Source organism: Alexandromys fortis, unplaced genomic scaffold (genome assembly GCF_014885135.2).
Source record: "Alexandromys fortis isolate MF-2015 unplaced genomic scaffold, M_Fortis_MF-2015_v1.1 scaffold_9, whole genome shotgun sequence".
NCBI classification, from domain to species: Eukaryota; Metazoa; Chordata; class Mammalia; order Rodentia; family Cricetidae; genus Alexandromys; species Alexandromys fortis.
Window position 1 is genome coordinate 3,010,479 of NW_026067892.1, and position 11,836 is coordinate 3,022,314.

An 11,836-nucleotide genomic window follows, 5' to 3' on the forward strand; every position below is an offset into this window, starting at 1 on the left:
TTCTCACTGTCGAGGACGCTCACTGTCGAGGACGCTCACTGTCGAGGGTGCTCACTTCTCACTGTCGAGGACGCTCACTGTCGAGGACGCTCACTGTCGAGGACGCTCACTGTCGAGGATGCTCACTGTCGAGGGTGCTCACTGTCGAGGACGCTCACTGTCGAGGGTGCTCACTGTCGACAGTTTTAGACAGTGCTGGGTTCCACACTCAGGCCCTCATGCTTGCACGGCAGGTGCTTTACCCTGTGCTGTCTCCCCAGCCCCAGTGGACTCATGTGAGGAAAAAGTACTGTGCAAAGGACTTTTAGTTTTTTAGAGCAGGGTCTCACTATGTAACCCTGGCTGTCCTGGAACTCACTCTGTAGCCCAGGCTGTTCCTCAAACTCACAGAGATTGTCCCTCATCTGTCTCCCACGTGCTGTGTGTGCTGTGTGCCGCCATGCTCAGTTTATGCAAGGGGTTCTGAGGAACGAAGGGAGGGAGGGAGGGAGGGAGGGAGGGAGGGAGAGAGAGAGAGAGAGAGAGAGAGAGAGAGAGAGAAAACACGAATGAACTGGGAACCAGTGAGGCCTCTGCAGTTGATGGCTTTGAGTGTCTGAGTCCTTCCTGATGGTAGAGGCTGGGATTGCTCCAGGACCTGCCAGGGCTCCTGGAAGTGCCTGGACCAGTGAGCCACCAGCTTGAGGAGAGCTAGGCAGTTCTGCTCGGGTCTTCCAGACTGTTTGTGAGGCTCGTGTTCCACTGACTGCGGTGGGGCCAAGAGTTCTGAGCGAAGTCGGCGCTGAGGAGCTGCGGCTCCAGTGCGTTTTACCAGCTGATCAATAGCTGTGTTCTCGGCAAGCCCAGAGAGGCCAATTTTGTTTTCATAAAGAGCTTTTTGGTTTTCCCATTTTGGATGCATTGCCTCTTAAAATGGCCATAAAACACCCTTAAACTCACTCCCTGCAGTCAGTCCCGGTTGCCATACACTCCATGACAACCACAGACAGTCCCCACCTGGGGCAGCGAGGCTGGCGAGCTTTCCTGTTGAGCTCCAATTATGTATGGAGTTTCCTCAAGTGGACAGTTAATGATCCTTCTGAACAGACTGTTTATGCTGAATGAAGCCCTCCAGAGCACACACTCCTCCCTCTGCTCAGCCATCCTCCCTGTAGGCAGAGGAAGTGCAGTGAGCTAGCTGTCCCACACCCGGCCTCTTATCCCTGCTACTAGCTGGAATTTTCACGAGAAGTTAGTAGGCATTTGGGCTGGAGAGACAACGCGGTGTTAAAACAGCTTCCTGCTCTTTAGAGGACCTGAGTTCAGTTTCAGTGCCCACAACTGCCCTGCCTGAAACTCCAGCCAGGGATCTGACACCATCGTCTGGCCTCTGCAGGTCCCTGCACATGCATGGCTATATGTACAGTTTGGCTGAGCCTGCAAGATGATGGTATAGAAATACAGTGTTTCTCAATGGTGTTTGTCTACAAGATGATGGTATAGAAATACAGTGTTTCTCAATGGTGTTTGTCTACAAAACTTGTGTGTGTATGTGTCCTATATCAGTGAGAAATACCAGCATGATGGAATTAAATCCTAGAGGCTTCCACACACACCAAGTCTAATGCCAGCATTAAGGGAGTCCATCCCTATGTTGAATGGGGGCTCTGACCCAGTTGTCCTATGAGTATGATGGACAGCTCACTGAACATCTGCAGTCAGAGTTCCTTGGGTTGAGCTGGGTATAGCTCATTGAGCAAAAGTCCTGAGTGGTCATTTTCTTATGTTAAACGCCAAGGAAGAGCAAGGCATGCTGGGCTGGAGTGAGAAATGGCCATCAGTGTTGCAGTGAGAGCCCTGGGAAGTACAAGATGCACCATGGACTACAGTCGACTTTCTCTCTCCGTTTTCAGATAAGGCTCTGGATTTTCTTCATCTTTTGTTTTACAGAAGAGGATGTGGAGAACTTTGATGTGACCAACTTGTCTCAGGACATGCTGCGAAGTATCGAAGCCGACAGCTTTTGGTGCATGAGCAAGCTGCTGGATGGGATCCAGGTGAGCCGCCCCGGCCGGTCCAGGGCTCCCGTACGTCTTTTACTTCCTTATAGCCCTTCTGTGTCCTGCAGGGCCGCCCCTGCCAGTGCTCCTCTGCCTCTTCTATTAGCTTCACTAGACACTGGTCTAGTGTCCCCCAGAGTGAGGAGAGCACCATGTTACCCTAGCCCTTACTCTCACTGTGCCCAGCACAGGGCAGGGCTCCAGCGGCCTTTCACTACGTGCTACAGTATTAGGAAAATGCTGTCACTAGCTGTAGCACTGCTGAGCTTTGTTTCCTCTGTTTTTAATCGTGCGTCTGTGTGGGTATGTGCGCATGGGTGGGTATGTGCGCATGGGTGCAGGTGCTAGGGGGAGCCAGATGTGTTGGATCGCTGCATCTGGAGTTTCAGGAGCCACTGCATGTGGTGCTGGGAACCACAGTGGGTCCTCTGGAAGACAGTATGCACTCTTGACCACTGACCCATCTCTCTAGCCCCTGGTCTACTTTTAAATGTGCCTCAGGGACTGGAGAGAAGACTCAGTTAATAAAGTAAACCTGGGCCTGATCCCTAGCACTGGGGAAGTGCCCACCGCACTCTGTGAACTCCAGTCTCAGTGAGACCCGATCTCAAAAAACAAGAGGAGGGACGGTACCTGAGATGACAGTACCTGGCCTGTGTCTGCACAAGCTCTTGTGTGGTAGGCAGCTGCTTTGGACTCTGCTCACCCCAGGCTCTGTGTCCTTTGCAGGATAATTACACCTTTGCACAGCCAGGGATCCAGAAGAAGGTCAAGGCCCTGGAAGAGCTCGTCAGCCGGATCGATGGTAGGTCGAGAGGACAAGACTTCTCTAGCAGTAGCCCAATGTGGCCTTCCCCGGCTCTCTTCCCAACTTGTCCTTGCAGTGACCTTGCCTCTGCAGCCCTGTCCAGGCTCAGCAGGAGGACTGTGAGCTCTGCTGTTGTCCCAAGGTCTTCCCCTCTCATTTCTGTCACAAGTTCTCAGTTCTCCCACAGCGCTGTCCTAGTCACCCCCTCTCCCCTTCCTTCTCTACAGCCCCGGTCTGGGCCGTTACCTCTACACCTTCCTCCTAGAAGGACTTACTTTCTTTACTTGTTCTTCTTTCAAACCATTGTCATAGGTCTGGTTTTCTTTTTAAAATGTTTTATTTATTTTTATGTGATGTGCATTGATGCTTTGCCTGCATGTATGTCTGTGTGAGGGTGTCAGATCCCCTGGAACTGGAGTCACAGACAAGTGTGAGCTGCCATGTGGGTGCTGGGAACTGAACCTGGGTCCTCTGGAAGAGCAGCCAGTGCTCTTAACTGCTGGGCCACCTCTCCAGCCTGGGACTAGTTTTTCTAGAGCAGCGTTCTGGCTGTGCCCTTCTTCTGTTTGGAACCACCAGTGGCTTCCCATTGCCGTTAGCATCCAGGCTTTGCGTTGACCTTGTCTGTCAGTGGTGACATAACAGCATCCTAGGCTTGATACAGGCTCTCCAAATCTGACTAACACCCTCCATCTTCCCGTGGCCTACGGTCTTAGTGCTCACCTCCACGTCTCTCACAGTTGTGTTCTGTGGTGGCCGGAATGTTTTTTCCTTCGAGTCTCACTGCTCTGCCCCTGCTGCTAGCCTCCATGGTGAGGCCATCACTTCCCGGAGCATTGTATAGGGTGCCTGCTATCCTAACTTCTGGGGCGTTCTATGGCTTCCTGGATTAGTCATCAGTTGGATTCTGCAGGGCAGAGTCAGCGCTTTCTGCTGCTTGTATCTCTGTTTTTTTCTGGCCCAGGTAAATAAAGATATGGGGCTTTAAAAACAGTGGAGTCTTAAAAATGTGTACACTGGGCCAGAGAGCTGGTTCTTTGGGTTAAACTCTCTGCCAAGTTGATACTCATGGTAGGAGAGAACTGATTAACTTAAGTTGTCCTCTGACTCCCACAAGACCACACACACACACACCAACCACACACATACCAACCGGTCACACACACACACACACACACACACACACACACTAACCACACATAACAATCTCATACACGTAATCACACACAAACAACCACATGCACATAACTAAGCGTGCGCACACACACACACACACACACACACACACGCACTAACCACACATAACAATCTCATACACGTAACCACACATAAACAACCACATACACATAACTAAGCGCATACACACACACAGTCACACACACGCATACACACATACACACGTAACCAACTACATATACACACACACATAACCAAATAAATGTGCGCCACATCTTTGTCTTATGTACTTTCTCACTATAAAAACTAAGACTGCAGCAACTGCAAACCCCTCACGTCGTGGATGCCTTTACTCATGGAGTCATCTTGCTGGCCCCTCATTATCCCATTTTATGAATGAGAAGACAGTGATTTAAAGCCATCCTTCAAGGGGGCTGGAGAGGTGGCTCATTGGTTACAAGCAGTTGTTGCTGTTCCGGAGGACCCGGTTCAGTTCTGAGCACCCACAGGACACGGCTCACAACTCTCTGTGACTCAGGGAATCTGATGTCTCAGAGCGCACTCATGAGCACACACCCATATGCAGACACATATGCCTACGTTTGCACACACCCATGTGCAGACACAGACTTCTACATCTGCACACACCCATGTGCAGACACGTGGCTTGTTTAACTTGCTCAGGGTACTACACAGGCCCAAGGGCAGGGGCTAAGTGACAGATGGCAGCTGGTTTCTACTAACTATGCAGAAGAATCCACCCCCCACTCCCCCTCCCAAAAAAAAGAAAACCAGGCATGGTGGCATACACCATGCACTCAGAGGCAGAGGCAGGAGGATCTCTGTGAGTTTGAGGCCAGCTGGTCTACAGAGTGAGTTCCAGGACAGCCAGGGCTACACAGAAAAACCCTGCCTCAAAAAACCAATCTTCTGGTGAGTCTTCACCTTTGCTGGCCATCTGTCGGGGTTGCTGAAGGGAAATGGCCAAGATGGCTTCCAGGGTTCCTTTCTATTAGGCCCAGCCGCCGAATTCACCTCCTGTCCCTTGCTTCATGGCCAGAACAGCCCCAGGAAGGCAGAGGGCACGTGGGAATAGCCTAGTGGGGTGGTGCTGTGTGCTGGTATGAGCCGTGAGCCACATTGAGAGGGTGGGACCGAAGGGCAGCCTGCAGGAGGTAGGGCTGGTAAGAAGCAGAACCTGCTCCTGGCCCTGAGGCCTGCTGGTGGCCCCTGACTGCTGTCCCTTTCAGAGCAGGTACACAGTCACTTCAGGCGGTATGAGGTGGAGTACCTGCAGTTTGCCTTCCGGTGGATGAACAACCTGCTGATGCGGGAGCTGCCTCTCCGCTGCACCATCCGCCTGTGGGACACGTACCAGGTATGGAGGGAGCCCGTGCTCTCCCGGCTGTCCATTTCAACTCTGTCTGCCGCTGTCTTCAGAAATATCTTCATCTCTGTCACATAACGGGCACTGGCATGGGTTTTCCACTTTCCAGATGTCTCAGAAGTGTGATGCCCACAGTGGCCTCCTCCTGGGCTTGGAGCCGTGCCTGACTCTTCTTTTCTTCTGCAGTCTGAGCCAGAAGGGTTCTCGCACTTCCATCTCTATGTGTGCGCCGCCTTCTTGATCAAGTGGAGGAAGGAGATTTTGGACGAGGAAGACTTTCAGGTGCGTGGCCAGGAGAGTGAGGACAGAACGGATGGATGCTGTGGATCATGTCTGGGAGTGGAATGGCAGGGGACTCGGGAGGCTGCCGTCCAGTGGGGCCAGAGGTCTTCCCAGTGAGGAGGTTTGTTGTCCCCAGAAGGCTGCAGAGTAGCTGTCCAGGCCTGAGAGATTCTCATGCAGCCATGAACAAGAGTCCATGCTCTAAGAGTCACCCCTGAGACCCAGGGCATTCTGGGAAGTGAAGCAGCTATTCTCAGAGCACACGTGCTGAGGGAAGACAGGCAGCAGATGTGAGGCAGGAGGCTTAGAGATGCTGGGCCATAGTAAGCATTGCTTCTGGGTCCTGCATGGTGCAGCAGGGACCCTCAGGGGCAGGGAAGGGGGAGGCTACAGTAGTAAGGGTAAGCTCACCAAGAAGGGAACATTTTAGCAAAGACTTGAGGAGGATAAGGGAGCGAGCCATGTGGCCACTAGGGTGGAGGAAATGGCCCTGTAGAGGCTTTAGACCAGCCACGTGCCTGGCTATTTAAGGGACCGTGAAGTGAGGCCCGAAGCAGGTGGCCAGTGAAGAGTGGGTGAGGTCATGTCTGAGCCATCAGGAAGGGCGCCCTGGCACTCCTGGAGGGAAGAGGGGTCATAGGAGTGGGTGTGAGCTTAGAGACTGCTCCGGTTTCTGGGTGGCTACCAGATGTGGGGAGTGTGGCCATGGTAGCCACCCTGGACACTGCTGTAATTCCTCAAGGGGCACTGGTCGTGGGTAGTGATAGTGGAGGTGGAAGTGGCCATGTTTGGGGTCTTCTGTAAGTAGAGCCGGCTTCTTTTGTCTGGGTCTGGATTGACTGAGGCAGATGCACTAGAACGATTCCTGAGTGTGGTGGGGCGGACATGTAGGGCAAGCAGGGCTTTGGTGCTGAGAGTGTTGGATGTGAAGTCTCAGGCTGGGTGTGGTGCTCCACGGTGTAATCCCAGCATTCAGGGAAGTAGCAGGCTTCAAGTATATCTCTGGCTACATAGCAAGTTTGAGGTCAGCCTGGGCTACGGGAGGCCCTGCTGCAAAAGAAGAGAAAGAAAGAACTTTAGACACACAAGTGGAAATAACTAGGCAAGTAAATGTATAATGTCAGTGTTAGTGTCCCCGTGTCTGAGAAACGGGGTAGGCGGGATGCATGAGTTTAGAAACCTTTGGTTTAGGTGGCTGGAGAGATGACTCAGCAGTTAAGGTGTCCTAATTGTCATAATAGCAGGTAGGGATCCCTCTGGGTGCCTGTGCATGTCCTAGAAGCATATATAAGCAAAGGGGACTGACTCTTGGGGGAGAGGCCACACCAGATCCTGAACTTGGCCCAGACTGAACTATGCCAGGTGTTTGCCAAATAGAGGAGCAGTCAGTACAGCTCCAACCAGCCGTGCAGACATCAGCAGACACCATAGTCCTAGGGGAGGCTCTGTGTCCGAGGGAACGCAGTCTGAGGGAGAGAGGGGTAAGGTGTGTGGGAGGAGGAGAAAAGGAGGTCACTTTCATGTCATGGACGATGCAGGAGTAGGATAAAGCTGCTTGTTAAAAACAAATTGCTTATTGCAATGCTGGAATTAAACTCGGGCTCCACTCACTAGCAAATGCTCTATCCTAGGAGCTGGATTCTGGGAGACCTTGGGGTTTATCTAACGCCCCTTCCCCCTTCCCTCATCCCAACATCCAAAGCCTCAGTCCTAAAGTCTGGCTCTGTGTATCCCGCCCTGAGCTGCCCCATTCACTCTTGGATGTGGGGTTGGGGGTAGGTGGGGGTGGGGGGTTACTTTGGTCCCACCCCATCAGAGAGTCAGGCCCCACTATTAGGCACCAAGTCCATAGTGTCAAGGTGGATTTTCAGCTCTTCTGAGCTAAGGCTGCCTACACCTGCAATAGCAACCCGTGCTGGGAGAGCCAAGGGATTCCCCCTGCAGCCTCTGGTTTCTGTTCCCGACCCTTTAGCAGAATATACCACCAAGGCAGGTTGTGGATGTGAGACCCTGGGGAAGCCTTCTCAGAGGTAGTTGATTCAAACCCTGAACAGAAGTCCTGAGTTCTCTGCCCTGGGAAATTGATAGGCACTGTCACCACCTCCTGTGGGTGGTGCGACCACACCTTAGCACAGCCAGACATGTGCAAGCTACTGGGGCAGGAGGGAAACATCTCTAAAAATCAGAGATCCAGCAATGTGTGAGCTGTGCCAGACTGTGGGCATGCTGGCAGACAGTTCCCCTAGACAGAAACAAGAAACTCACCCAAAACCAGGCAGAGGCTGCTCCCTCTGAGATCCAAGAAACCATCTTGTCACTTGAGGATGGGTCAAGGCAGGTGCTCTCTGGCCTTAGATGCTTAGCGCTTATATGGAAAACACTGAGCAAGAGGCCAAGGCCTAGGGACCAGAGCCCCTTTAAATGCACATTAAAGAATCAACCGGGAGTCATGGGGCTGTTGTCAGTATCAGGGAGCTTCTCGTTCTGTCTGTGCACGAGCTTTGGAGATGCCCACCCTACAGAGGACCTCTTCTAGGAGAGAATTGAGGCTTTGTTTTATTTATTCATTTTCAGATAGGGTTTCGTATAGCCCAGGTTGACCTCAAACTGATTATGTAACCAAGGATGGCCCTGAACTTCTCCTCCCACCCTATCTCACCCCAGGCTCCCAGAATGCTGGAGCTGCAGGGGTGCACTATCAGGCTTAGGCCAGTCAGAATTCCTAAGCGAAACTGGAGGAAGGCAGTGGGATGTGCTAGGCCTGGGCCACAGAATGCAGGTAAATAAATCCATCCTTGACTCAAGGGTACAGTCGTGGACCACTGGCCAAGTGTAGTGCTACTTTGAATCCTGCCCAGAAGAAGGGTGGAGGGAACCCTGGGAAAGGAGGGTGTAACACGACTAATAAAAACCTAGAGACAGAAACTGGGGTTTGGCCTGAAGTTCAGAAAAGCAAGACAGCCAGCCACTGGCTCTTAACCTCTACCGTAGTCTGAAATGTCGATCCTGGGATCCTGAGATCCAGGAATCTCAGAATGAGACTGAGACTGTGAGCTGTCTCCTCCCTTTTTATATTCCTCTCTAGGGCTGGGATTAAAGGTGTGCACCACTGAGATTAAAGGCATGCACCACCCGGTTTCTGTGGCAAACTAGTGTGGTTACTGGGATTAAAGATGTGTGTCACCACTGCCTGTTCTGTAAGGCTGACCTGTGGGGCTGTTTGATCTTCAGGCAAGCTTTATTTTTTTTATTTTATTTTATTTTATTTTATTTGGTTTTTCGAGACAGGGTTTCTCTGTGGCTTTGGAGCCTGTCCTGGAACTAGCTCTGTAGACCAGGCTGGTCTCGAACTCACAGAGATCCGCCTGCCTCTGCCTCCCGAGTGCTGGGATTAAAGGCGTGCGCCACCATCGCCTGGCGCAAGCTTTATTTATTAAAATACAAATGAAATATCACTACAAGAGGGTCTTCCTGTGAAAAGCAGGCAATGCTCTTGACTTCTGAGCCATCTCTCCAGCCCCCAGTGCAGTGATTCTATACATGATATTTTACTTAATCAGATAGTTTTGCCACCTTTTTAAAAATAATTTATTTTTGTTTTATGTGCATTGGTGTACTGCCTACATGTATGTCTGTGTGAGGGTGTTAGATCTTGGAGTTACAAACAGCTGTGAGCTGCCGTGTGGGTGCTGGGATTGAGCCCAAGACCTCTGGAAGAGCAGTCAGTGCTCTTAACCACCAAGCCATCCCTCCAGCTCCGTCTTTCACCTTTTAAGTCCATTTGCTCTTAATTCCTTTTTAACAGATTTATTATGGGCTGGAGAGGTGGCTCAGCGGTTAAGAGCACTGGCTGCTCTTCCAGAGGACCTGGGCTCAGTTCCCAGCACCCACATGGTGGCTCCCGACCATCTACAACAGGATCTAATGCCCTCTTCTGGCATGCAAGCTACATGCAGAGCACTCATACAGAAAATTAAACAAAGCTTTAAAAAAAAGATTTATTATTTTTAAAAAGCTTTTATTTGGATTTATTTTTCTGTGTGAGTGTCTTGCTTGCACGTTTGTATATACCACATGTGTTTCTGTACCTGTGCTGTTCAGAAGAGAGCATCAGATCCCCTGGAGCTAGAATTACAGATGTGAACCATCACATCGGTGCTGGGACCTGGGTCCTTTGCGAGAGCAGCCAGTGCTTGCTCCTCTGGCCTTCTGTCTAGTTTCCAACTCCAGCCCTTGTCCGGTACCCTTCTCTTTGGGATGCTTGGGTTCCCAGCAAGCGCCTGAGCCTGGCGCTTCTGCATTCAGCTCTGAAAGGTAGTTGCAGGCTTCCCTCCAGCCTTGCCCTGCAGACAGGCCCAGGCCTGTGCTAGTTCACCTGACTGCGCATCCTGCTTAGGGCTCCTGAGGGTCTGCTTTATAGAGAATCTTCAGTCCGACTCTGGTAGTGACTGCTATCTGGGCTAAGCGCACCTGACTTGTGACCAGCACCTCTCTCCCGTGGCCGTGGTTATTCAGTTTCACCGTTTTTATCAAAAGAAAGACTGTTTCTCACTTTTTCAACACTGCTAAGCTGCTGTGGGGCAGGGAGCAGGCAGAGGTGGAACACTGCAGTTCCAAGAGCTGCCACCAGACGGCAGAGTGGCTCCTTACAGCTAATCCTCTTTCTGTGCTTGACCAGGGATAGAATTGAGAAGTTTCTAGAAAGCTTCTGCTAAAGCTAGAGTTAGAAGTCAGAGGTGGCTCCCATCCCAGAAACGGCGCCCTTCTCCCGAGCAACACTCATGTTGGTTGGTTTTGCTTGCAAGTTACATAAAAGCATGGAATCATTATGGAAATACTAGAAGTTTCTGTTAAGGGGGCTGTGAAGAGGGCCAGTGAGATGGCTCAGTGGGTAAAGAAAGGTGCTTGCCGCCAAGCCTGACTGAGACCGAACTCTGGAATCTATGCAGTGGAAGGGGAGAACCTGCTAGTCCTAAGGCTGTCCTCTGACCTTCACATTCCACATTCAAGTACACACTCACACCGAATGAACAAACCTAAAGAAAGTTTTTGAGACAAGGTCTCTTTATGTAGCCTTGACTGTCCTGGAACTATCTATGGAACTCACTGTCTAAACCAGGCTGGTCTGAACTTAGAGAGCTCTACCTGCCGGAATTAAAGGCATATGCCACCACACCTGGTTTAATTTCTGGTTTTGAAAATTTATTATTTCATATGTGTGAATGTTTGCCTGCATTCATGCTTATGTGTCGTGTGTGCCTAATGCCTGTTGGAGGCCAGAAGAGGGCATTGGGTCCCCTGAGACTGGAGTTATGGTTTTAAGCTACCACGCAGGGGCTGGGAATCGAACCCAGCTCTTCTGGGAGGCTAGCAAGTGCCTCTGCGTCAGCTCTCCAGCTCACCTTGTGTCTTGAGGCAAGCTCTTTGACTGAGAACCAGGGCTCACTGTTTGGGCTAGGCTGTTTGGCCCCAAGCCCCAGGAATGTCCTGTCTCTGCTGCCTGCAGTGCTGGGAGTATAGACATGCCACTTTAACCAGCTTCCCCCAGTGCTGGGATCAAACTCAGGGTCTCCTGCTTCCCAAGGGAGCACTTTACCACCTTCTCCCCAGCCCCAGGACTATTCTTTCTTTAATTAGAAAAATAAGAATGTTCCAGTTTGGTTCCCAGTACCCACATGGTGGCTTAAAAACATGTATCTCCAGTTCTTGGCAATCCGGTGTCCTCTTTGACCTCCGGCAGGCACCAGGCACACACGTGGTACACAGACGTACACACAGATACAGACAGGGCATGAAGCAGCCGCAACAGTAATTTGATGACTGAAGTCCCATGTTCACTGTTATTTTGATGCTGTCCCTTCAAGGGCTACCTCCATGGAGTTGTTTGTGGTGTCAGGGCTGAAGCCTTGAGTAGTGGTTGCCAGGTAGAGAAGAGAGAGTGTCCCGGTGCAGGTGGAGACGGGGCGCGGGTGTCCCCGTGACAGGAAGGGTGCAGGTGGAGACGGGGGCGCGGGCGTCCCGTGATGGGAAGGGTGCAGGTGGAGACGGGGCGCAGGTGTCCCCGTGACAGGAAGGGTGCAGGTGGAGACGGGGGCGCAGGTGTCCCCGTGACAGGAAGGGTGCAGGTGGAGACGGGGGCGCGGG

The 11,836-nt window shown here is 51.6% G+C and overlaps 1 protein-coding gene across 1 annotated transcript in view; it reads left to right on the top strand.

Moving 5' to 3' along the window:
* Tbc1d22b (TBC1 domain family member 22B) overlaps window positions 1–11,836 on the top strand; it is a 53,381-nt gene that overhangs the window by 36,119 nt on the left and 5,426 nt on the right. The window contains exons 9-12 of the mRNA XM_050138594.1: window positions 1,930–2,036; window positions 2,769–2,844; window positions 5,274–5,401; window positions 5,597–5,692. Coding sequence (XP_049994551.1) covers window positions 1,930–2,036; window positions 2,769–2,844; window positions 5,274–5,401; window positions 5,597–5,692 — 407 coding nt within the window. The remainder of the gene's footprint in view (window positions 1–1,929; window positions 2,037–2,768; window positions 2,845–5,273; window positions 5,402–5,596; window positions 5,693–11,836) is intronic.